Here is a 27,870-nt window from a genome sequence, read left to right as displayed (position 1 = left end):
TTTTGAATATGGGCAAGAGCTATAGGGCTAGATTGAGATCCTTCTGCAGTAGTAGAAGTATTTTCTTTAGGGGAGCTTTCTTCTTATAGAACTAGGCAGGAATCAAAGTGAAGCATTCACTTACATCACTAATTACTCTGATTTACCTGTTGGAGATCTGACTTTAAGCATGTCCCTCTATCTCCATAAAGCCCTTTAAAAGGATACCTTTAGAAAGAAACACACAGCCATCCCAGAGGGATTTGGCAGGGCTTGGTTTGTATAATAAATAAGGACCACCTGCACCCTGTGGCAGTCCACCAAGAAGTGCCATTAGTCCCCTGCAGCCCAGGCCAACTGTGGGTAGTTGTCTTCAGCAGGTGAACAAAGGAGAAATGGCTTATTTGGTACTTTGTTCACTTCGTTTTAAATAGCTACTTTTGTGAGGCCAAAGTAATTCTGCGATTTAGGTTTTAACATTTTAAAGCTGTAATTAGGTTTCATTTCTGGTTATTTTTATAGTTCATGCCTACTATTACACCTATTCATGTGTGAAGATGGAGGATTTATAAGAACAGTGTTTTCATGAAAGTGGGAAATACTATAATAATGGCTTAATTTCATTGATTGCTTTTTCATTGTTTCTTTAAATCTCAAAGAACAACTGGTACAGAGTCATTATAGGAAAATGGATGGAAGCTTTGTCATATATTATCTAGTGGAAATTAGTGGTCTGGAGACTGAAGTGTGAGCTCCTTTTTTAGACTGTAAATTATATAATGATTATACAAAATTGATTCATAATTTGGCCAGCTATTTACTTAAAGCCATTTCACTTAATTACAACTTGAAAGTTTTATTGTAATATGTTTTTGATGCCAAAATTGTGAATGTGCGAAATGTAAAGCTTTAAATTAGATTATAATCTAGTAAAACCAGTGAGTGAAGAGCAATCCGGAATTGATTTACATAGCACTTGTTTGCTGAAAGCCCTGTAACCACCAGTCAAATCCTTTTAGGACTAGAACTTGAAACTTGAAATAGAATGTAGGACCCACTTTGCTTCAGTTAGTTAAAACTATTAATTGCATGATAGTCGTTCTCTGCACTTGAGTCATAGGCATTGTTTTAAGTTATTCCAATTTGGGAGGCAGTGGGAGGCCATGTTATTGGTTAGAAAAGACACAGCCTTTGGAATCAGAAAAATGCAGATTCAAGCACAGTTTCTGTCATCTGCTACCTCAGGAACTCCTTGCTCAGAGCCTCAGAGTGTCCCACCACCACATGGTAGTTCTCGGATGCCCTGGAGAGATTCCTGCAACTTAACCTAAAGTTCTACTCAAGGCTCAGGTTTATCCCAGTGAAGGACATACACAAGGACAAGAGGAACAGCAACGGCGAGATCAGACACAGGCTGACTTGCCTCAGTTATGCGGCATTTGCGCGTTCATGTCTTCCTTTCCACCTGCAGGCTGCAGAGACATTTGTGATAAGTCATTGCTCAGGAGATCCTCTCTGGGTCTTGGAGTCCAGGGTTTTTAAAGGTAGCTGATCACACGCTGCCACATGAGCAGCCAAGGGGAGGACCCCAGACCAAGCCCCAGGAGCACAGCATGGCTCCTTGTGTTTGCCTCAGACGTGCCGACAACGTGTTCATCTTGGCCTGCTTCGCCAGGCCTGTGGACTGACATTACTCAGTAACTTTGGAACATTCCAGTAGTTTAGCTAAGGGTCATCCCCATGCCTTTGGCGGTAATCAGGAATCCAGTGAAACTGTCCTGCTGTGTGAACCCTTTCCTAATCAGGAGCTGCGAAAGTCCAGCATGATAGAATTGTCCTACAGACCATTTGTGTTTTGTCTCTCCTGTCCTGATGAACCTCCTGACTGCGGTCTGCCCCACTGGAGCACCTGGGATATCCAGAGAAACTCACTGAGCTGCAGGAAGGACCGGCTACCACTCACTTCCGGTTTATTGTTGACTGAATCCTTTGAGTATTGCTTCATCTGAGAATGTCTGTTTATTCTTTTCATACTTAAAAGATAGTTTACCTCACTCAGCGGCCATTCAGTTTGGGTTTTTTTCAACACTTGAAAACTCCTGTGCCACGTTCTCCTGAACCTCATAGTTTCATAGGAGAAATGTCTCCCGTTCCAATCAGTGTTCTCCTGTCGGTAATGCCTCACCTTTCTAGTTGCTTTCAAGACTTTACGTTTCAAAAGTTTAATCATGATATATGTCTTAGCTTGAATTTCTTTGGGTTTATTGTAAGTAAGTTTCTGTCCGCTTCTTGAATTTGTAGGTTTATATCTTTTACCAAATTTGGGGAGTTTTCAGACTTTATTTCTTGGATTAGTTTTTTAATCCCATCTTTCTCCACTTCTTTTGGAATTCTGATGACACAGATGTTCGATCTTTTCTTTTTTTTTTTTTTAATTTTTATTTATTTATGATAGTCACAGAGAGAGAAAGAGAGGCAGAGACATAGGCAGTGGGAGAAGCAGGCTCCATGCACCGGCAGCCCGATGTGGGACTCGATCCCGGGTCTCCAGGATCGCGCCCTGGGCCAAAGGCAGGCGCCAAACCACTGCGCCACCCAGGGATCCCTGTTCGATCTTTTCTAATTGTCCCCGTGGCTCTGTTAATTTTTTCCAACCCAATGTCTCTTTGTTTAAATTGAGTAAATTCTCTTGATCTGCCCTGAAGTTCAGGGATTGTATTCTGTTTTTTTTTCACTTTACCGTTGAGCCCACTCAGTGAGTTTATTTTTGTTACTTTTTAATGTTATAATTTCCATTTCTTTCTCTTTTATAACTTCTCTTTCTATTGTTGAGATAATCTATGTTTCCATTTGTTTCAAAAGAATTTATGATTGGTGATGTCTGCTTTTAAATCCTTATCAAAATTACATCTGATCTGTTTACATGTTGGTGTTAGTTGACTGCTTTTTCTCATTCAGGCTGTAATTTTCTTATATACCGGTGTGATCAATGGTTTTTTATTGTACCCTGAACATTTCATCTATTTTGTTGGGAGACTCTGGGTCCTACGTAAATCTTTTATTTTTGCAGGACTCACACTCACATCATTTGGGTTTAACATGCAGGTGGACTGTGGCTTCAATGATGGTTTAATTTTCAGAGTCTTTGTGGTGTTTTGTTTGCTGGTTTATCTGGTTCCCACTTGCTCCTTTAGTGCTGTGTTGGGATGGAAAGAATTTCTGTAGGTTGGGCTGCCAGATGTTTCACTGTAGGAGAAGGGAGTATCAGGCACATGAGTTCTTTGGTTCTTTGCTTGTCATTATTTCCCTGCCTGCAGGGAATACGGTGCACTGTCTAGGCTGGGTGCTTGCGGTGTTCTCTCTGTCAGGGTCCTCAGCTGCCTGTGTCTGGACAGGAGATAGAAGTCTTAGGTCTGTAGGGACAAAGAGGCTTCACAGGCCAGGCTACTGTTTGTGGTGGTATTTTCCTTGAGAGTACAGCCCAGCTCCCTTGGTATTTCTTGGTGGGGGGTAGAACATATACCACTTTCATAGGAACAAAGAGACTTTCCAGGTTTAGCTGCTTGTGTACAGGCTCACCTTACTAGTGCTTCTGGGGCCCCCCAGTATTCTTTCACAAGGCAGGGGAGTTTCTGGTCCAGAGCAAAAGAGAGCGTTTCTTCTGACAACTTACTCTTGTCCATCCACCTGCTGTTGGTGCTGAGTTTACCTGGTATTGGGGAGGACTACCATTTGATCCAGGAGAGATGGGTTTCCCTGGACTGCCTTCTACTGTGAGGTAGAGAATCGAGCCTCCTTCTGTTGTGTAGATGAGACTTAAGACACCCTGTTATGTTGTTCCCCCATTCCTGGAGTCCAAAGCAATTCAATTCCCTCACCACCTTTCAAAGTTCTTTCACTGTCCCTCACCTTATCTCCATGGTTTATAGTTATACTTAGTGGAAAGGAGCAGGAAGGATTGTATTTACACCAATTTGTCTAGTAGCCGTTTCATTTTAATTTCTTGTTTTGAGGAGGCTATATAATATATATTATGTATCAGTATAGTGGAGCAAATGCTCGCATTTAAAGAAAAATTTAATGGGTTGAATAATAAAAATTTAGGGACTCCTGGTTATGAAATTAAGTGAATACTAGATGGCTTGTCATTTTATTTTATTTTATTTATTCATGAGAGACACAGAGACAGAGATAGAGAGAGGCAGGGACACAGGCAGAGGGAGAAGCAGGCTCCATGCAGGGAGCCTGACGTGGGACTCGATCTGGGGTCTCCAGGATCACGCCCTGGGCTGAAGGCGGCGCTAAAGCGCTGAGCCACCCGGGCTGCCCGATGGCTTGTCATTTAAAACACCATGGTTTGGTCAGAAAGTGTACTTCTAGTTTTCCATCCAACACTCTTCTCCTTTAAGATTTCTTTTCTTTTATCATGATGTTGTATTTACTCTTTAGAAGATTCTCCCTTCTTTCTATGCTTTTGCTGCATGTATTTTTCTCATTTTAGTGTATTAGAATTACATTCATGGTCAAGGTTATCTCAAATTCTACCTCTTTGTGAAGCTTTTTGTGATTTCTCTAGCAAAATACGGCTTCTTTTTCCCAAGTCTTTATCATCTGCTATATTTCTCATGTGATATTTTAAGTAACATTTTGAATAGTGTACTCTAAAAGTTTATTTCATTTTTTTGAAATGTGCTTTCTTCGAGAAGCAATGCTAGCAGTGATTATTGGTAATGTATGGAACGTATAGATCTTAACCACCATTTAAAAGGGTCTAATGGAATATACACATATGCTTTAGGAGTTCTGTCTTCAAATTCCAGGACTATGTTCCTCCCCAGCCTTGCATCTTTTCCTTTCCAATATAGTCCCATAGAAGTGGTGGCTTGGGATGGAGGGATGGCACAGTCGGTAAGTGTTGGACTCTGGATTTCAGCTCAGCTCATGGTCTCAGAGTTGTGAGATCAAGCTCTGTGTCAGGCTATATGCTGGATGTGGAGCCTGCTTAAGGTTCTCCTTCCCTCCTCACCGCCTTTTTCTTTCTTTCTCCTTCTTTGAAAAAAAATAATAATAATAGTGACTTGGGACCCATTGCAAAGACAGCATGGTAGACTAGGAGAAAATTTGTTGGGAGTGAACTAGAAAAACAAATCCTTTAGTTTGAGAGGAGTCTGGAGAGAAGGCAGGTGTTGGTAGATGATGGCAATTATCAACGAGTAGATAATAGAAACATGGATATTTCTGCACAGCCTCTCTGCTTCATTCATGTACAGTTATATATACCCTACTGTGTCTCATTTTTCTACCCAAAACAGCATTAACTTAACCTTATTTTTCCCCTTTGAAGAATCCTGTAGAATAGCATAGAGTTTTCTTCCCCCCAAACACTGTGTATGACTTCTGACCACCTAGAGCAAGAGCTTTATGGTTTTCTTTATTTAGTAACTTGTAGAAATTTTTTTAATAGAAAAAATTTTTATTATTTATTTATTTATTTATTTTAATTTATTTTTTATTGGTGTTCAATTTACCAACAGACAGAATAACCCCCAGTGCCCATCACCCATTCACTCCCATCCCCCGCCCTCCTCCCCTTCTACCACCCCTAGTTCGTTTCCCAGAGTTAGCAGTCTTTACGTTCTGTCTCCCTTTCTGATATTTCCCACACATTTCTTCTCCCTTCCCTTATATTCCCTTTCACTGTTATTTATATTCCCCAAATGAATGAGAACATATAATGTTTGTCCTTCTCCGATGACTTACTTCACTTAGCATAATACCCTCCAGTAACTTGTAGAAAATTAAGGGAAAGTTATTTTGAGAAACCTGGGAAACTTTTCCATGTGTTGTCTGCCTCTTTTAACCATGTTCTTTATATGGACCACATATACCTCAGTGTTCAAACTACATACTATTCACACGTTTCTTTCAGATTCGACTTTCAATATGCTTATATTAAAGTCCTTAAGAATAAAGACCATGTTTAATTTAGCTTTGTGTTCACTTATCTTAGAATTTCTAGTATAACTGAGCATATGTATATATACAATAGGATATGTTTGGGGCCAGGCTCTGAGCTTCCACTCTTTATCCAGCATGCTGTTTCAACATTTTGGCTTTCTTTTAGTAAGTTGGCATAGCATGGTATATTCCAGACTGTTTTGTCTTCTTATTGTAATACAACTATGCCACAAGTGAGTCCTGGAAAAAATCTTTCCTAGTAGTCTCTCTGAGTAGAGTGAGCTCATTTGTATACACTATGAGCTAGACCAGACCTCTTGACTGCTCTGCTCTCTTCAGAAGTCCTGCTTTCTTCCAGAAGAGGGTATTTACATTCTGTTGTCTTATTGCTATGGTAGTAGCAGACTAGCTTTGAACAGTGTCTCAGGTGTGTATTTCTAGTTTTCACTATTCTCTTCACCATTTATATGGTAGTCCCTTTCAGGAAAGGAAAAGAAAACGATGAATCTCAAGTCAGTTAATTTTTGCCATTCTGGGGCTAGAATGGATGAAGTTTGAAGTTGTAAGCTATAATGAATCTACTGAATAAACTTTCAAGTTTATATTACACTAGTATAAACAGTTAAATATACTTACTGAGTTTCTTCAGCATACAGTTGCTTATTAGGATTCTTTTTAAAAATTTGTCGTTTAGATTGTGTATTTTGACAATTTACATTTAATGTACTTATTGATACATTTGGACTTAGGACTACCATTGTATATTTTATTCTGTTTTTTGTTTTCCTTTTCCCCTCTCTTATCTTCTTTTGACTTATTTGAACACTTTTTTACTATGCCATTACATTTTTTTCTCTTGTATTTTTGATTATGTTGCTTTGTAGTTTTATTCTTTCGTTGTTTTTTTGTTTTTGTTTTTTCGTACTTGCTCTAGAAACTATCAAAAACATTTAACTTTTCACAATATACAAAAAATCAATACCCTAACACTTCAAGTAGAATGCAGAAACGTTATTACAGTGTGGGTCTCTATAGCTTTCCCTCCTTGTTGTACTTTTCATATGTATTGCATCTAAGTCAGTCGAAAAATTCATCAGAAAATTTTATACTTTCTGTTTGTCAAGCATATTTTAAAGAACGCAAGAGAAGTAAAGTCTATTATATTTACTCATCATTTTTGTTTTTATTTCATTATCATTTTGGTAAAGAGCTTCATTTAGTGTGTGTGTGGTTGTTTATTGTTGTTGTTTTACCTATTGCCTGCTACTTTCAAAATCAACATAATCTAAAGGTAGCCCAAAAGGTCTTGACTTTTGGGTCTTCTTCTTTTTTTTTTTTTAAGATTTTATTTATTTATTCATGAGAGAGAGAGAGAGAGGCAGAGACACAGGCAGAGGGAGAAGCAGGCTCCCTGCGGGGAGCCTGATGGGGAACCTGATCCTAGGACCCCAGGATCATTCTCTGAGCCGAAAGCAGCTGCTCAACCACTAAGCCATCCAGACATCCCTTTCTTTTCTTTTTTTTTTTTTTTTTTTAAGGCCATTTCAAGCTTTTCTTTTTTTCTTAGATTGATTGATTGATTGATTGATTGATTTATTTATTTATTTATTTATTTTTATTGGAGTTCAATTTGCCAACATCTAGCATATCACCCAGTGCTCATCCCATCAAGTGCCCCCCTCAGTGCCTGTCACCCAGTCACCCCACCTCCCATTCTACCACCCCTTGTTTGTTTCCCCAGAGTTAGGAGTCTCTCATGTCTGTCTTCCTCTCTGATATTTTCACTCATTTTCTCTCTTTTCCCTTTTATTCCCTTTCACTATTTTTTATATTCCCCAAATGAATGAGACCATATAATGTTGGTCCTTCTCCAATTGACTTATTTCACTCAGCATAATACCCTCCAGTTCCATCCAGACATCCCTTTCGTAACATAAATTTAACTCTTCTCTACCTAACTTGACTTTTGGCCTTCCTTTAACCTTGATTTAGCATCGCAGCTATTCTTATTTCAGTAGCTCTTGAACAAAAATTTGGGATTTTCTTGCTTTTGTTCTTAAATTTTATCTAGTGTTTTTCAGTGGTTTGCAGGGAGAAAGTTGATGTGATCTTCTTATGTTACCACTGTTTGAGGTGGAAAAAGTTCTCAACAAATCAGTTTTGTAACTTTAATAACTTTTCTGCCTGTCAGACTTCATTTTTTTTTTAATAGTATACTTTTATTAGTGTATGTGGAGTGGAAATTAAACCCAAAAGTGCTACTGAAATGAAAAGTAGCATTTTTGTAATATTTCTTTTTTACATTTTTCATTTAGAAAAATCAGCTTTATGGAAATAGTTTACATGCAACCAAATTCACAGGTTTAAATGTATATAGTTCAATAAAATATCAGTAAATTGAATCTTTCCATAAACCCCCCAAATTCCTTCTTGGCAGTCCATCTTCCTTAACCCTTGCCTTAGGCAACCACTGATCTGATTTATATCATTATAGATACGTTGTCCATTTGTAACAGTTTATGTAAATGGACTCATTATGCCTGCATGTATTTAAAGTATATTTGGCTTTAGCTAGCTTGGCAAAATGTGCAAAAACCTCTGTTTCGGGATCCCTGGGTGGCGCAGCGGTTTGGCGCCTGCCTTTGGCCCAGGGCGCGATCCTGGAGACCCGGGATCGAATCCCACGTCGGGCTCCCAGTGCATGGAGCCTGCTTCTCCCTCTGCCTGTGTCTCAGCCTCTCTCCTCTCTCTGTGTGACTATCATAAATAAATAAAAATTAAAAAAAAAAAAAAAAACCTCTGTTTCATGTATTTGGGATAAATTCCTATTTATTGCTGAATAATAACTAATTGCCTGACTACACTTTTTCTTTTTCTTCTCTTTATTCCCCCAGGCTCCTGTTTTTCCAGCCCTCTTTCCTTTCATTTCTTCCTTTCTCTCCTTTTTTGCTTCATTATTTGTTCCTTTTTCTTAAAAAAAAAAAAAATATATATATATATATATATACACACACACACACACACATATATGTGCCTTTTTAAAAAAAATTTTTATTTATTTATGATAGTCACACAGAGAGAGAGAGAGAGAGAGGCAGAGACATAGGCAGAGGGAGAAGCAGGCTCCATGCACCGGGAGCCCGACGTGGGATTCGATCCCGGGTCTCCAGGATCGCGTCCTGGGCCAAAGGCAGGCACTAAACCACTGCGCCACCCAGGGATCTCTATATGTGCCTTTTTAACCTTACAGTATTGTGTTGTTTCCTAGCTGATTTTTTTTCTAGATGAGATTTTTATATGATAAAATATTCCCTATGTAGTAGTTAGTTCTTGAGAGCAGATAATAGGATGCTCTTTTATAATGGCATGTTTGCATTACTAATCTTGTGTACCCTAGCGATATTATAATTGATACTTGTTGCTTTATATATAGTATAAGAAAATACTTGGGAAAGATAAGGACCTACATGTAAAGAGTGTCATAGACAGCTAAAACTCTGGCCCGTTTACATGTGGAAAAATTAGCTGTTAGTAATGTAATCTTAGATGATCAAGTGGGAATTGGACATTTTGCATTGTACACGAATATTCTCTCAAGTACTTATGACACAACTGTTATGAAATGACAAATTTAAGTATAGCCTAAGCTTTATGATGGGAGGGAAAGGGCATGTTCTGTTTTGGTTACAAGGATACTGTCATTTTGAAAGCTGAGATTTCTGATAGAAGTTAGTAATGTAGATTTTAAAGTCCAATTGTTTAGTAACATTTCTTAAATTTGTTTCATAACCTCCTGAAGTTACAACTGGTTAGTATGCTGTTGATTTAATGGTCTGAATGAAATACCCCTTAGTTCTCTTGGCTACAGCCTCAAGTGCATCTTACAGGAAATGCACTCTTGCTTGGGCTAAAAAGGTTGTTCTTTTTCTTTGCCCTAGGATAAGAAATGGGTTCTCAATCACGAAGATGTCACATTGGGAGAATTACTGGGCAAGGTACGTAGTCAGCTGAGCTAAATAACCACAAGCCTTTACAGTGACTTTGCACTCTGTAGGTTTCTCCGTTCTCTCCAAAGCTTTTCTTACATTCCAGCATGCAGGAAGGCACATCCCACGTGAACCCAGAAGAACACAGTACCACATCTCTTACAAATACTGCAGTATTCAGTGGAGTAGATAGGTGAAAGTCTTTGACAAGTTCAAGGATGTTTCTTGGCTTTTTAAAATAGTCTGTTTTCCTCTGGAAGGACTTAAACCGTGATGCGTTCATTACAGTGTGGTAAAGCCAAAACTAGTGATCAGAGATGGGAATGAAACGGAGGGTAACAGAAGTTTAAACACCCAATATTTCTATTCCATTTGTTTCTGGTTACACAGGATAGGCTTACTGCTCTCTGAGATTTCAGGATCGTGTATAGAATCATAGCGTGTGACAGCACTGAATGCATGATTTCAGTCTAACAATTATGTGGATAAGACAGCTTTTTATATAAAGATTCATTTTATAGCTAGTTCTGGTAGTGGTCAGAGAAGGCATAGGTTGAAAGTCCTTTTTTTCCAGTCTAGTTTGAAGTTTCTTCCAACTCCTAGGCCATACGAAAGTGTATTATGCTTAATAATAATGGCAGATATTTGGTAATCATTAATCAAATGGACTATTTGCAAATTTATTAATTGCTGATTTATGATTGAGTCCCAATGGGTAAATATTAACATCTTTGTTGATTTAATTGATGTTTCTTTTTGAGAGTTTGAATTGAATATAGGTTTATAGTGCAATGTAAAAATAATATAAAATTTACATATTTAGAGAAAACTATCACTCATGTATTTGAGTGATCAGTACTAGACTTAAGGCTCAGCATTTTAAGTAAAGAAAGCAATGATTATTAATTTTTAATTCAAATGTCAAATTGATGAATTGACAGATTTTTCCGGTTGTTTTGTTTTGTTTTGTTTTAAGCTCTGATGTATGTTAACAAAGTAAATCCCTGTTGAAATAATCCACTTTGTAGGATTCTTCATATTATTTAAAAATATCCTTTCTAAATGGGAGCATTAAATTGCTATTGAAAGCAGTTTCTATTGACTGCTCATACTTATTAGTAAGTAAATTCTAAAGAGTGTCAAACTAAAAGCAGCAGTTTATGCATTTATTTCTTTTGTGATGTGCTCCTCATTCTTAAGGAAGTAGTCCTTCTTTCCATTGCTTTAGGTCAGTAACAAGTACCAGTAATTGGGCCAAAAATTATTACAAAGAAATTTCCATGAAAATATAACTAAAAAAAAATTATAAAATAAACCACTTACTGAAATAGAATATATAGAAAGGACTAAAATATATACATAGAAAAAAAGGCTTTTTTTTTTTGTACCAAGAAAAAATATTTTCACTTAAAAAGAAATATTTCAGTTATTTTGATGTCTGGTTTAATATGTGAGATATGGTACCTTAGGAGGGATTTTGACCTTTAGATCATTGCTAGAGCCATTTCAAAGAATAACATTTTCTCAATGACAAGGCAGTAACACGAGGTTATTTTAAATAAATTTAATCATCTTAAAAAGACTGCAACTTTAAAGACACTGTGTAGCTTAATTTCAGCTAATATTTTTGAGTATAAGTTAATTTATAATTTAATATTTTCACTACCTATTCCTAATGAATATTTACAGTATACTCCTTCAGAGTGCATGAGCAAAAAAGAATTCGTCATGGTTTCTATACTAACAAACTTGGAAATTCAGTGGTAATAGAAGATTGAGATAGGAACTCTTAACTTTTTTATCCTTTTTTATTCTTCAATATATAATTAGACTGCATTTACTATATAGTTGGTATTCAAGAAATATTTTCAAAACTAACAAAAAGAAATATTTTACTCACTCCTGACAGATTTATTGAATGTCTCCTTTGTACCAGGTACTATTGTAGACGTTTGGGATACATCAGCCATCAAAGCAGACAAGTTATCTTTGCCCTTATGGAACTTACAGTCTAACTAGCAGGGGAAGATAGATAAATAATAAACATAACAAATAGCTAAATTTTATAATATTAAAGTATTCTAAGTCCTGTGAAAAATGTAGGGAGATTGGGAGTACTGCTGGCCAGCACTGCTGTTTTAATAGGAAGTTCTGGGTATGCTTTATTAAAATTGTTACTTTTGTATAAAAACTCAAAGGGATTTTAGCCATGAGGACATCTCAGAAAGAGGGTTCTAGAAGGCAGTATCCAATACAGATTTTCTTTGAAGAGCAAGACAGACACTTTGGCCATAACTGAGTTCAGTAAGCAGGGAGGAATGTGATAGGATACGAAGTAGGTGAGGCATTGAGGGTGTAAATCGTGTAGAACCTTGTATGTAGGCCATTATAATTGCTTTGGCTATGATTATGTATAAAAAGATCATCTAGTAGATGACTTTGAGTGAGGGGTGACTTTGAGTGGAGGGGGCGGCATGATCTTATTAAAAAGGTCACTGTGGCTGTTGTTTGAGTATAGACTGAGAAGTTGACAGGTTAGGAGGCAATTGCACTCACCTAACTAATAGATGATTGTTGCTACATCGGGGTGGTAGCAGGGGAGGTGGTGAAAACTTGTGAGTTCTGGTTATATTTTTAATGTGTGAACCAACTGAATATCCTGATGGAGTCTGTGTGGGGCATGAGAGAAGGTAGGTGTAGCAAGTTTACGGGGAATAAAATTAGGAGTTAGGTTTTGGATATATTCGGTTTTATCTGTTTTCTTCCAATGAAGAGGTTGGGAAGACAGCTGGCTCTCACTCAAGTCTGGAGTTTAGAAAAGAGATCTGTATGAAAAGTACAAATTGGCAGTGGTAGCATGTATATTTGGTAGTTATATGTAGCAGTTATTTCAGATTTTTAATTGAATATATTTGACATAACATGTACATTTAAGGTACACAATATATTAAATCAATAAATTTATATACAGTAACATTGTCATTGAAGTAGTAGTTAGCATCTATAGCACATTATGTAATTATTCTTTCTTTTTTTGTGGTTGGAAAGTTGTAGCCTCTTAGCAAGTTTGATTACAACATATACTGTTTATGTTCACTATCCTGTATATTAGATCTCTAGTGCTTGTTTCTCAAAAGTTTAGTTTATGCCCTTAGACAATGTCAGTCCTATATGCCCCCGCCATCCTCTGTAACCTCCATTTTACTCTGTTTTTATGAATTTGTCTTTTTTAGATTTGGGTTTTTTTTTTTTTTTGGCTTTTTTAGATTTCATAAATGTGATAGTATATACAGTATTTGTCTTTATCTGACATCATAAAGTGCTCAAGTTTCATCCGTGTTATGGCAAATGGCAAGATGTCCCACATTCTTATGGTTGAATAACATTATGTTGGATATATACACCATATATAGATGGCATTTACAGCCATAAGACTAGATGATTTCAGTACGGAGTGGTTCTCTATCAGAGGAGAGAATCAGAGGCTGAACCCTGGTCACTATGTTAATATGAGGCTTTAGACAAGAGAAGAAATCACCAAAAGAGGCTGAGAAAGCAATCAATTACAAAGGTAGAAAACCAGAAGATCAGATGTCTTGGAAGCCAAGAGAAGAGAGTATATCAGGGAAAACAGAGTGGTCAGTGATACAGAATTATGCTGATAGGTCAAATGAGATGATTACTGGGAAATAACCATTGAATTTAGTAACAATATGGCCACTGGTGATTTGGCTGAGCAGTTTCCTGAGAGTGTTTTAGCAGAAAGCCAGATTGGAATAGACGAAGAGAGAACAAGAAGAGAAGAATTAGAGATAGCAAGGATGAAGCTCTTTGAAGCTTTGTTGCAAAAGGAAGTTAGAGATATGTGGTAGTAGTTTCGAGAGAATGAATTGTGTTGTTTAACCTGAGAGACCCCTAACTCTGGCAAACAAAGGGCTGTGGAAGGGAAGGTGGGTGGGGGGATGCAGTAACTGGTTGATGGGCACTGAGGAGGGCACGTGACAAGATGAGCAGTGGATGTTATATGTTGGCAAATCGAATTTAAATTTAAAAATTAAAAAAAAAAAACACCTCAGACACAACAGCATGGTGGTTTGCAGTTGGAAGTAATTTAGGGAAAACAGGTGATTTTAGAGGGAGAGATGAGAATTGGTGGAGCAGCATTAAGAGCTCCGTGGAGGGTTGTGCCCATGAATTTAAAGGGAAACCAGTCAGTGAGGTTGTGGATTTTCTTCAGCCACATTTAGCAGCATAGGTGCAAGTTAGACAGAGTGTTGAATTTAATCAGGATTGTAGATTTGACAGGGGAGTTTTATAGATTAAGAGGAGCAATGAAGTTGAGAATGTATGGTAAGCAGTTATATTTGCTGACTGTACAATTTAAACTGGATAAGGAGGGCAGCCCGGGTGGCTCAGTGGTTTAGCGCCGCCTCAGCCCAGCCCCGGGATCAAGTCCCACGTCGGGCTCCCTGCATGGAACCTGCTTCTCCCTCTGCCTGTGTCTCTGCCTCTCTCTCTCTCTCTCTCTGTGTCTTCCATGAATAAATAAATAAACTTTAAAAAAATAAAAAATAAACTGGATAAGGAAGGAAGGACATTAAGGGTGGTGTTAGACAACAAAAGTGGTAAGACCTAAAGACTCAGAAGTTCCCATAGAGTCAATGGATTTTTGGCGTCTAGATACTAGAGGAAGTAAGCTGTGAATGTAGAAGCCAGCCAGAAGATGGGATGAATAAAATAGGTATTACAGTGGAGTTCATTATTGGCAGCTGTTTTGTTTGTTTTTATTTAGAGAAGGGGGGAAGGGACCAAGGGGGAAGGAGAGAGAGAATCTTAAGCAGGACCCACATCCAGCGTGGAGCCCAGTACGGGGCTTGATTTCAAAACCCTGAGATCATGACCTGATCTGAAATTAGGAGTTGGACACTTAATGCACTGAGCCACCCAGGCACCCCGACAGTGGCAAAGTTTAAGGTATGATCCTAGAAAATAGGTTGGAGTAGAAGATTATTGGAAGAATTATATTCAAGAAACTGAGGGTTTGAGGAATTAGAAGGTACTCTTAAGTGTCTATTGAAATTGATAAGAGCTAAGACAGGAGTAACACTGGGTACTGTGTTCCAGGAGTTCAAATTGTTAATAAACAAAGGAAACTATTTTCAAATTCAGTAACTGAATTTGAAGGGAGCAGTGGATATATAATCAAATGATAAGGTTTCAAAGCTTGGTTTTTGGGAATGCAGGAGCGAAAATGGTTTGAAAGCAGTGACAGGGAGATAGTTGACTTTATATCATCTCCAGGGCAGTGGAAGGAGGAGGGGTGACAGGGAAATCATCACTTCAGTTCAGAAGGGAAAAGGAAGCTCAGCCACCATTTGAGTGCTCAAGTGAGAGCCAAGTTGGTTAGAATAAAAAGGTGAAGAGAATCACCGAAGAATACATTGAAGATAAAATGTCAATGATGATGGGCTGTGAATTTCAGTATGACTGAATTCCAAAATAGAACTACCCTATAATCCAGCAATTACATTACTAGGTATTTACCCAAAGAATACAAAAATACTAATTCAGAGGGAGGGATACATGCACCCCTGTCTCCATAGCAACATTATTTACAACGACCAAGATAGGGAAGCCTCCCAATTATCCATCGATTGCTGAATGGATACAGAATATGTGATATATATATATATATATATATATATATATATATATATATATACACACACACACACACACAATGGTATATTCAACCATAAAAAGAATGAAATCTTGCCATTTGCAACAACATGGGTAGATCCTGTGGGTATAATGCTAATAAGTCAGAGAAAGGTAAATAGCATATGATTTCACTCATGTGTGGAATTTAAGAAACAAAATAAACGAACAAAGAAAAAAAAGGCAAACCAAAACCAGACTCTAAGTATAAAGAACAGTTTCCAGAAGGGAGGTGAGTAGGTGATAAGTGATATAGGTGAAGGGGATCAAAAGTAGACTTAGGACGATGAGCACTAAGTAATACGTGAAATTGCTGAATCACTACATTGTACACCTGAAACTAACATAACACTGTTAACTACACTGTAACTTAAAAAAAAGAAGAAGAAAGAAGTTAGGAAACTTTGCTGACAGAAATTAAATGTAAAATGTAAATAAATGTACAGATATTAAAAATATATATTGAAATATTTCAGCAATTTTAAGTTTATTGATGACATAAAATCTACACACCTTGAACTAAGAGTTAAATTGCTCAGGGCACCTGGGTGGCTCAGCCAGTTAAGTGTCTGACTCTTGTTTTCAGCTCAAGTCATGATCTCAGAGTTATGGGATTGAGCCCTGCTTTGGGGCTGCAAGCTCAGCAGGGAGTCTCCTTGAGATTCTCTTCCTCTGCCCCTCTCCCTGCTCTCTGAATAAAACTAAATAAATCTTAAAAAAAAATAAAAGAGTAACAGTGCTCGTAGAACCCAAACCCAGGGACACCTGGGTGGCTCAGTGATTGAGCATCTGCCTTCGTTTCAGAGCATGATCCCCAATGCGGGGATCGAGTCCCGCATCAGGCTCCCTGGGGAGAGCCTGCTTCTCCCTTTGCCTGTGTCTCTACCTCTACCTCTCTCTCTCTCTCTCTCTGTCTCATGAATAAATACATAAAATCTTAAAAAAAAAAAAAAAAAAAAACGAAACAGAAACTCAAACCCAATAACCAGCAGGCTCCTAGTTCAGTTACTTCTTGCTCAACAATAGCATTGAAGCTTATTTTAATGCTTTAATGCTTGCATATTAGTATTGTAATTATGTAAGAAATAGATATGCATACATAAAAACTTGAATACTAAAAAATTAGTTTTCTAGATCTTCTTTGTAATACTTTGGAGTTATTTGTTTTTTATTATTAACAGGAAACAAAGTTGAAATAAGACATGTTAAGTCAAAATAGGTTAGAGCCATCGCTTAAGGTTAGGGATTCATACATTTGATACAAACTCAACATGGGTGACCCTGGCATTTGGGTAAGCACCTCCTCTTCCTTAATGTCTTTCTGAAATTGACAATCTACTGCTGCTTGGTGACATTCCTTAGTCCACCTTGTTCTCTTGCCTCTCCCCTATCTCTTTATACTCTTCAACTGACATTTAGCTTTGTGGATCCAGACCAGCGGTCACCTCTTGGAATATTTGCTGTATCTTGAAACATTAATGGATAACTTTTTTAAAAAAGATTTTATTTATTTATTCATGAGAGAGACACACAGAAAGAGAGGCAGAGACACAGGCAGAGGGAGAAGCAGGCTCCATGCAGGGAGCCCAACGTGGGACTCCATCCCGGGTCTCCAGGATCACATCCTGGGCTGAAGGTGGCACTAAACCGCTGAGCCACCTGGGCTGTTGATAACTAATTAATCTAATAAAATTTAGAACTTGGGGGGGTAAAGAGAACTAAGAGATGTGAAACTTAAGTGCTTCTGATGGCTTCGATTTGAGTTTCTCCTTTTATCCTAGTCTCTTCGAATTTTTTCCCCCTTTTTTCCTTTTCAGTTCTCCTCAAGTTTCAATCCCCAAAAGGGTAGGTAGGTTGAGTACTATTTTTAAAGTTGGAGGATTGGTAAGAGCAATATTTCTGATCTTTATTTCCACTTAAAATTCTGAGTAAAGCTAACAGAATACTTTGATGAACTCAATTCATTATTATGTGCTTTCCTTGTGTTTTGCAAAGATTGATAAGGCTGTATTATACCCCAAACAGTAAATGTATTTGTATTTTCAGGGGAATTTTGGTGAAGTATATAAGGGCATATTAAAGGATAAAACTGCTGTTGCTGTTAAAACATGTAAAGAAGATCTTCCTCAGGAACTGAAAATAAAATTTTTACAAGAAGCCAAGTGAGTTTGCAAAATTAGTATTAAATGTGTGTTTATAATCTGTGAACACTTTAAATGTAAAGTTTGGAATTATCTTAAATTATGATTTACTGAAGTGTAGAGGTAAGCACTTTTAGAACCCCCATAAGTAAACACTTAGACAATGTTCTGACAAAAAGTTTGTTTTTGAGTTAAACTACAGATTAGTTACACAATCATAGTCAGAAGAACCAGATGCTAAAAAACTGAGTACTCTACAGTATTGGAATATTGCAGTATTTTTTGTTTTTATCACACGCATATATCATAGGCATGTATATGTGCAATGTCATGATTGTCTTTGTAATAAAAATCCTATATTCCATATACAAATACATAATTTATACATATATATTTAGATATGTATAATTATATCTATCTAACCCTCCTTAAGTGTTTTCAGTTGATTGTCTTTTCTGAGCTCTTACCTTTCTTTTTTGAGAAGCTCAGATTCTTCTTCAACTCGTGGTTGGGCATTTGTTCCAAAATCTGCACATAGTTTCTTTTCTAAAATCTTCTAGGTCGATTGCCTTTTTTTTTTTTTTTTTTTACTAACTAAAATTTAATGTTCTAACTTGCTACTCCTGTATTGCGTATGATTAAGACTATTCTATTAGTGATTAAATCCAGTATATACAACATAGTATGAGACAAATGGGAAGATGTTTTTGCCAGAGTAATGATGGACTCTCATTCTGAGATGCAAAGAAGGGGAATACGTGGATATTTGCAGTATAAAGGGAGAAAGGGAAAGGGGTATGTGTATGTATGGAGGTGTGTCTCTATAATGGCATAGTATATAAGATTGAAATTCCCATAAAGTGGTGTCAGAGAAGCAAGGTGATGGCAACAAGAGAACTAAGTGCCATAGGATGGAGTGTTTTGATGTACATTTCTCCATTCATCATCTAAAAATGAGTATCAATAACAATGGATTAACCTAGTTGGATGCATTTATTAAGTATTATTTATAGAATAATGTTGTAAACTTTTAAATGTCCATTATTGGCAGGTCAAAAAAAATGCTATGATAAAGCATGCTATCACAATGGAGATTCACAGGCTTATTATTTTATAGTTATTCTTAGGGATTGTTAAGATATTTTGAAAATTAATTTTCTTGCTTTCTAATTTGTGATTGTTTTATTGTAAGATAAAGTATTAAATTTCATAAAGTCCAATGGAGAAGTCCATTTTCTAAAGTAGAATTAGGAAGTCTTAAGTTAAAAATGAGAATTGTACACATGGGAACTCTCAAGTGTCATTAAATAGACGATAGAGTTATATATTTAGACTTAATATTGAGTTCAGCCTGGCTATTTTGTGGGCTTTCTTTACTAAACAGTTTCCAACTTAAGAAATGACATTTTGAATTAAAGTCAAACCATTCTAAGACTTCAATTTTAATTCATTGTAGAAGTTGCAAGCTCCAAGCTAAGTGACGATACTTTCCATATCTCTAGAATTTTTCCCACTCTATCTTTTCCCTTTATAAAACTTTATATATTTTCAATCTAAAACGTTTTTCTTAGAGCTATCTCTGCTTTAGTTGGGCTTGTACAAGACATTTATAAACTATTTTATCTTTCTCCCAATAGTCATTTTTTCATTCTTTTAGGAAAGAAAACTGCATTTTTCAAATATGAGTGAATTAATCTGGAATAAAATTTGGTAACAGAAATATTCAGAGTAGACAGGCCTATGAGGGAATATAATTTATTTTTAACTTATGCCTGGAGTGCCATGGATGAGGCTATGCTATTTTTATAGCTCTGGTAAAATTTTGTCTTTATCCAAGTAGAGTCCCTCTGCTTCAGCTCAAGTCTATATTGAAACTGTTACTCAATTATTGTTTAACCTTTGGTCAGTTTTCTCAAAACTCAAAAGTTATTATTTTGAAATTGAACATGATGAAGAGAGTATTTTATAAAACCTAACACGATGATTAGCCATTTGCATTTACTGATATGAATTAAATTATTTATGTATTTTCATTAAAGTATGTTCTAAAATACAACAAAACAAAAAGATGCCTTCCAAGCAGCTTACAGTTTTTGGTCCACTAATATTTGTCAGTTATGCTTTCATGGTAGTGGCTTAAACAAGATACTTTGAAGGGAATTATGTATGTTTGGGACTAAGTTGTTCATACTTGGCATGGTTGTTAGTTATTCAAAGGAGATAGTATATATTAAATGAAAATTTAATTGAATCAAGGAGAATTGTTTGTACCTGTAGTTTGCCAGTATTTATGAAACTTGTATACATCCTATCATTTATCATAATTTGGCTTCATACAAAAATTTTAAAAAGAAAATTATGTTGAATAAAGTATATTCTACTTGGCCACACTATTCATGATTTAATGCTTTAGTTTTTAAACGATAACTGTTTTTATACTTTTCTCTCATCCAGAATTCTCAAGCAATACGATCATCCCAATATTGTCAAACTTATAGGCGTTTGCACACAAAGACAGCCTATCTACATCATTATGGAACTGGTTCCAGGTAAGATTTTAGAGGTTTTCTCAATGACATTTTAATGTCATGTTTTATTATTTTTATACATTCAATCTCTTTGATTTCTCCTTGTAAAGTTCTCAACAATTCTGTTTAGCATTTTCCTGATGACAAAGATCTGTACATATGCTCGAAATTTTAAAGTCTGTTACTTTGCTATTGTCTAGAAAATGTCAGCCAACCTTTTTTTTTTTTTTTGAGAGATTATTATAGTGCGATTACACATTGAATTTAATTATGTATGTTTTTGTTAGGAAAGCTGTTTATAAAAATAGTCTACTTGGCTTGACTTTATAACAGTGATAGTACTAACTTATATTTTGTTGCTTGTTATTTTCCAAGTACAGTACCACACATCCTCTTGTTTGGCTGTATATAAAATTCCATAGTGTTTTGAATTCCTTATGAACTACAAATGTCTTTCATAAGTGAACAAATAAAACAAGTAATTTGTTGAGGAATTTGTCCTCTATTTCTTTCTGGTCACTTTCAACACCTTCAGGTCTTATGGTTAACCACTTTTGCCAAAAATCAAGGATAACCTTGAACTGATGGAGTATATTTTTAAGTTACTATCTCGTATATCATCTTGGTAGAAAATATAAAATTTGATCGTGGTAAAATTTATGAATATTTAATAATTGACAAGGATTCGCTTAAACAAGTATTTGGTCATCTTAAATTTGAGGGGATGCCTGGGTGGCTCAGTGGTTAAGCGTCTGCCTTTGGCTCAGGACGTGATCCTGAGGTCCCAGGATCCAGTCTCCCATCAGGCTCCCTGCAGGGAGCTTGCTTCTCCCTCTGCCTGTGTCTCTGCCTCTCTCTGTGTCTCTTATGAATAAATAAATCTTAAAAAAAAAAAAAAAAAGAAATTTGAAGGAACATGAAAAATAGGTCTAACTCATTATACAGTAAATAAAACTGATATTATAGATTGCCCATTAGATATTGCTCACATAGTTCTATTATTTAAGGCTAGTTGTTCCCATTTTTATCACATTGATTTGCTTGCTATTGAAATAGTTCTTATTATTATATAACTGCAGGGTTTAGGATCATCATCCTTTACATCCTCATCAGGATAGCACTGTAAGATATATGTTTGCATGGTTTACACTATTTATGATCCATATCTTAAAGTAGCTTTCAATATAGTTATCAAAAATGATATGGTCTAAAATTTTAAAAATAATAGCTTATAGTTTTAACTAAATGTAATATACATATACATATTTTCAGATAAGTGCAAATGAAGTCCCCAGTTGTTAATAAGGGATGTTACTGAGAAACTTAGATTTGAAAGGTAGAGCAGAGTTGTTGAGGAAAGGTGATTTTGGTCTCAGCATGGATGACAAATGCCAGATAGTAGGTTCAACTTGAACAAAAGAAGATAGCTTTGCAGGAGAGGGAGGTTAGTGTTTATCTGACACTAATAACCTGTATTAATATTTTTAAATGAATGAGAATAAATGAAAATTAGAAAATTGAAAATGTAATGAAAGAAAATTAAAAATGAAAATTTCCCACTCAATAATCTAACCCTCTCCCAAAGCTGATTGCTATCTAATTCTGTGTGTGTGTGTGTGTGTTTTTCCAGGAAAATATTTAATGCAGATACCTGATTTTTATGCACATCCTTTAAATTTAATTATAAAGATATACTCTAATACTCTTCAGATCTTTTTTCTCTTATTAATATAACTTAGAGTTTCATATTTATCCATATAATTCTATCTTTATAATAGTTTCAGAATATTCCACTAATGGATTTATGTAATTTAATCAATCTTCTACTTCAAACAAACAACTTTGGTTGTTTCTGTTTACATGTATATGTATTTTTTTTTTTTTTTTTTACAAACAATGATGAATGAATATCTTTGGAGTAATAACCTAAGAGTCATTTCAAACTATATAGGGTAAGTTTTTAGCAGTAGGATTGTTGGGTGCAAGTTAACGAGTATTTTGAGTAATAGTAAATGTATTAGCTTTCTATTGCTGCGAAACAAGTGAATACATCCTAGCAGCTTTAATCTACGTCCATTTATTACCTCACGGTTCTACAGATTACAAACATAGGCAGTCTTGATTGCATTATCTGCTCCGGGTATCACAAAGCCAAAAATCAGGATTTCAAACTGAGCTCTTCTCTGGAGTCACGGGAAGGAATTCCCTGCCAACCTCCTATAGTTGGTAGCAGAATCCTGTTCCTTGCAGCTGAGAAATGGTCTAAGGTTCTCTTTCTTCTATCAGCCGAAGGCGTCTCTCGTCTCCTTAAGGCTTCCTATATTCCTTTACCCATGGTCCCTCCATTTTCAGACCCAGCATGTCACATCTTTCAAGTGTTCTGATTTTAACTTTCTTCTGTTAGCAGCTAAAGAATATTCTCTCCTTTTTTGAAAAGGTCTCATATGATTAGATTAGGCTCATGTGGTCAGCCTCCCATCTTTAGGTCACCTGTGCCAAATGACAACGTAATTAGAAAAGTGTTTATGTGTTCTAGGGCTTAGGGTAGGCCATTGTTGGGAGGCTGTATTCACATTCTGTGTTAGCACAGTAGATTTTGCTGAATTTTTTCAGAGGTTAGTTGCAACATGGAATCTGAGACCACTTTGATGAACTTTTCATACTTTATTACGTTAACTCCATTGATTGAACTTGCAATTTGAATGAATCTTTTATTTATGCATGATTTTTAGCATCATGCTTGATCATTTGAAATATATCCAGGGACCAGGTTATCTGGGTCCTCTGATAGTGACAAGATTCATTATACAACCTCAAAAGATGACATTTATTATTGCCATCAGTGTCTCATTAGACAGGTAGTAAGAAGCTATCAAGTTCATGGTGACAAATACATGTCTTCCAAAATTTTAATTTTCACTTAAAAGCTTGGATTATGTTACTGGCAACAAATACTGTCAGGCTTTTTTGTTTTTGTTTTTGTTTTTGTTTTGTTTTGTTTGTTTTGTTTTCCTTAAAGTGTCATGCTTGCTTCATTCATTTCAGAAAATGTCAAGTACCTAATTTTACTTTTCCCTTTTTGAGAGAGAGTATGCATGCATGCATGGAAGTGGGGGAGGGGTGGGCAGAGGAAGAGGGAGAGAGAGAGAGAGAATCTTAAATTTTAAGGAGGCTTCAGGCTCAGTGTAGAGACCAACATGGACCCTGAGATCATGACCTGAGCTGAAATCAAGACTTGGACATCTAACCAACTGAGCCACCCAGGTGCCCCTCAAATACCTAATTTTTAATCGGTGTAATTTGTCATTCATTCTTTTTGAAAATGACTTTGATATATTGACACTTTAAATATGACAAACTTTATTGTCTCTATTTTGACTTCTGTATACCCTTCTCTACCCTCTGTCCCAGTCAACCACTGAGGTGCCTTCTATTCACTATAAGTGAGTTTGTATTCTAGAATTTTATAAAAATGGAATCATACAGTCTGTATTTTTTTCTGGTCTGGTTTCTTTCATTTAGCATAATTTAAAAATTGATCCATTTTGTAATGTGTATCAGTTCACTTTTTATTGCTGAATAGAGTTCCCTCATAGGGATATACCACAGCTTACTCAGTTATTGATAGACTTTTGAGTTGTTTCTTGTGGGCAACTACAAATGAAGCTGCTGATAATATCCATGTACAAGTCTTTATATGGACATGTACTTTAATTTCTAAAATTCTAGGAATGGAATGAATGGATACTTGGAAATATGCATGTTTAAATATGTTGGAAGCTACTAAATTGCTGTCTAACGGGATTATGCTAGTTTGCATTCCCAATAGCAGTCTATGAGAGATCCCCTTTCTCCATCTTTTCATCAGCTCTGTCTGGTCAGTCTTTAGCCATCCTGATATTTGTGTAAAACCTTAATGTAATTTATTTTTCCTAATAATGTTGAGCATCTCTTTATGTGCAAATGTGCCGTTTGTGTATCTTCCTTGGTGAAATGTCTATTCAAATCATTTGCCCATTTTTAAAAATTGGGTTGTTACAGCTGAGTATTGATTCTTAACATACTCTGGATGTAAATCCTTTATTGGAGGGATGCCTGGGTAGCTCAGTGGTTGAGCATCTGCCTTTGGCTCAGGTCATGATCCTGGGGTCCTGGGATCGAGTCCTGCATTGAGCTCCCCATGTGGAGTCTGCTTCTCTCTTTACCTGTGTCTCTGCCTCTCTCTGTCTCTTATAAATAACAGTTCCAATAAAGGATTTATTTAAAAGATGTTATTTTTCAAATATTTAATCTTGGTCTGTGATTGGTCTTTTCATTCTCTTAAGAGTGTCTTTTGAAAAGCAGAGATTTAAAAAATTTTTTAAATATTTTATATAAATTAAATTTGCCAACATACAGTAAAATATCCAGTGCTCAGCCCATCAAGTACCCTCAGAAATTTTTAATTTTGATGAAGTTTAAATTATCAATTTTTTTCTTCTATAGATCATGTTTTTGTTGGTACACGTAAGAAAGTTTTGTTGAACCCAAGAGCACATAGATTTTCTTCTATGTTTAGTTCTATATGTTTTATAGTTACAGAATTTATAGTTGAGTTTGTGATCCACTTCAAGTTAATTTTTATATATGCTGTGAAAAATGACTTGTTTATATTGTTGACACACAGATATGTAATTTTTCCACCACTACTTGTTTAAATATTTTTTCTCCACACTTATCTTCTTACCTGCATTTTTCACATATATGTGTAGATCTTTTCCTGGACTCCATTCTTTTCCATTGATCCTTTTGTTTGTCTTCGTGCCAGTACAACACCGTTTTGATGACTATAGCTTTATAATGTCTTGATATCAGGTAATGTTAGTCTTATAACTTGTTTTTTAACTGTTTTGGCTATTAGAGGTCCTTTGCACTTCCATATCAATTTTAGTGTTAGGTCTTCAGTTTCTAACTAACAATTTCAATCCTAGGTATTTAGCCAGGAGAATTGAAAGTGTTTGTCAATACAAGTGTATGTGGGTGTTTATAGCAGCATTCTTTATAATAGCCAAAAAGAAATAACATAAACACCCATTAACTGATAAATGGATATACAATGTAGTATATCCTAACAAAAGATATTATTAGCCAATAAGGAGAAATTAGGTAATGCATGCTACGGTATACATGAACCTTAAAACAAGTCCAATGCAGAAGACTACATGTTCTATGTATGATTCCAGTTCTATGAAATGCCCAGAAAAGACATCTATAGGTAAAAGGGATTTGTAGTTTTCTAGGGCTGGGGATTCTGATGGGATTGACTGTACACTTGATCCTTGAACAGCATGGGTTTGAACTGTGTGGGTCCATTTATTCAGATTTTTTTACAGTATGGTAAACATGTTTTTTCTTTTTTCTCTAGCACTATTGTAAAACTACAGTATATGATACATAGAACTTATAAAATATGTTAATCGACTCTGTTATTAGTAAGGCTTCTGCTCAACAGTAGGCTATTAGAAGTTAAATTCTTGGGAAATCAATAGCAGATTTTCGAGTGGAATGGGGTTGATGCTCCTAAGTCTGTTATTTAGAGGCCAGCTGTTTACAGGTATGAGGTTTTTGTTTTGTTTTGTTTTGTTTTTTTGTTTTTTGTTTTTTGTTTTTTGTGATGAAACTGTCTCAACTGGATTGTGGTGAGAGTTGCACACCTGTAAAATTGTCAAAACTCATTGAGTTGTACATTAAGATGGATAAATTTTATGTATATAAACTGAACTTCAATATGGCTCTTAAAAAAAAACAAAAAAACAAAAACCCAAGAGCCAGGCAGTGTTGTGTGACCTTGCTCGACTCACTTAACCCTTCTGTGCCTTAGGTTTCTTGCCTGTAAAGTAGAGTTAATAGGTTTGTTGTAAGGTGTAATGTGCTGTGATTTTAGGTAAATACATATATACATGTTATGTATCTCTGTCTATAGTGTAGTGCTTCACACATGATGACCACTTTGTGTTATCATCATCATCATTTTTTTTTTCCGGTTGGCTAAGACAAAAAAGTGATTGACGAAAATGTCTGCTATCATCTAGCCAAAACTTTAACCCAAATTCTGAACGTGCCTCAATCCCTAACTCTACTCCTAACCCTAGATGTTCTAGCCGGGAATGACTGAGAACAAATTGGGAAGTATAACATTTGTTTTCAGTTCTGCTCTTTCCACCATCGTGTGTGACTATTCTGTTGATATGTTTTGTGTTTAACCTTCAAGAATTTTTTTTAAAGATTTTATTTATTTATTCATGAGAGACAGAGAGAGAGGCAGAGACACAGGCAGAGGGAGAAGCAGGCTCCCTATGGGGAGCCCAATGTGGGACTCAATCCCAGGATCCCCGAGTCACGACCTGAGCCAAAGGCAGATGCTCCACCACTGAGCCACTCAAGTGCCTACAAACTTTCCTTATTATGTAAAATTCAAGTGGCTAGATAATTGGACTCTGAATTTTAGCTCTAACCCATATTATTGTAGTTGTTAGGAAAATGTTTAAGTTTGAAACCTCAGTTCTCAGACTACTTCAAAACAGTACCTTTCTGTTTTTTCCTCTTTATACAAGCACGATGTGGAAATAGCCAGCTAGTTTTATAAAAGCCTAATCTACAAATTTTTACACTTACATAAAATTTTATAGTTGTCAAAACATTTTAATATTAGGTCATTTGTTCAACCAGGCTATATTGTTATCTTCATTTACAAATGAGCTAAATGAAGTTCAGGAAGCTGAAAGTGACTTGTCAGCATTAGTTAAATAGCAAGTAGGAAAATAGTGATCTTTCTATTTTGTTATGTCTTTGAATTTATAAGTGGGTCAAAATATGTAATCCTTATATGAATTGAAAATACAAATGAAAATTCAAGCTAAATGTCTATGCAAGATCCCCTGTGGGCAAATACATCAATCTCTGTTCCATAATTTCTCAACCTTGTGCACAGATAAGTAAATAGCTTATTGCAGTAAACAGGGAAATTTTTGTTTGAATTACTTCTTTCTCTATTGGGAATCAAGCTGTAGAGGGAAGATTTAGGAAACTGGTAGGTTAAAAGCAAGATTTAATAACTGCTTAGTGTCTAATGTGCATGCCATTTCAAAACTGTATTATGCAGAGACTTAATATGCTCCTGTTCTCGTCAGATAACTGAGCCCTTTGAAATCATAAATCCAAAATATACTTGAACCAGAGCAATGTTTAAAGAGATTAGAAGCATTTGAGGATTCAAGTTTAGAGTGAATACGCCAAGATGATCCTGTCTTCATTTGAATCCTCTCTTAAATTACTAATACTTTATTTACTTGCTTGCTCATGAGTTGCTGGATAAGTAAAGTCAAACAAAAGGCAATTCTAAATGGCATTAGGAAAAACTAAAAACTAAAACAGAAAGCTCTAATATGCCAAAAACAAACCATTTTATTTTTACAAACATATCTAGTACTTAGAAATTAAAATGAGGGACACCTGGGTGGCTCAGTCAGTTGAGCATCAGACTCTTGATTTTAGCACAGGTGGTGATCTCAGGGTCATGAG

General features: G+C 36.0%; 1 protein-coding gene across 11 annotated transcripts in view; it reads left to right on the top strand.

Moving 5' to 3' along the window:
• The window catches only part of FER (FER tyrosine kinase), a 434,062-nt gene that overhangs the window by 260,110 nt on the left and 146,082 nt on the right, over window positions 1–27,870 (top strand). For 10 of the 11 annotated variants that reach the window (XM_077861808.1, XM_077861843.1, XM_077861834.1 and 7 more), the window contains 3 exons: window positions 9,876–9,932; window positions 17,688–17,803; window positions 20,237–20,331. In XM_077861808.1, coding sequence (XP_077717934.1) covers window positions 9,876–9,932; window positions 17,688–17,803; window positions 20,237–20,331 — 268 coding nt within the window. The remainder of the gene's footprint in view (window positions 1–9,875; window positions 9,933–17,687; window positions 17,804–20,236; window positions 20,332–27,870) is intronic. The other variant, XM_077861824.1, reaches the window with a different exon arrangement.

The sequence above is a fragment of the Canis aureus genome, chromosome 2 (genome assembly GCF_053574225.1).
Source record: "Canis aureus isolate CA01 chromosome 2, VMU_Caureus_v.1.0, whole genome shotgun sequence".
Classification (NCBI taxonomy): Eukaryota; Metazoa; Chordata; class Mammalia; order Carnivora; family Canidae; genus Canis; species Canis aureus.
Note: the sequence above shows the minus strand (reverse complement) of the source record. Positions and strands in the feature narration are given on the sequence as shown.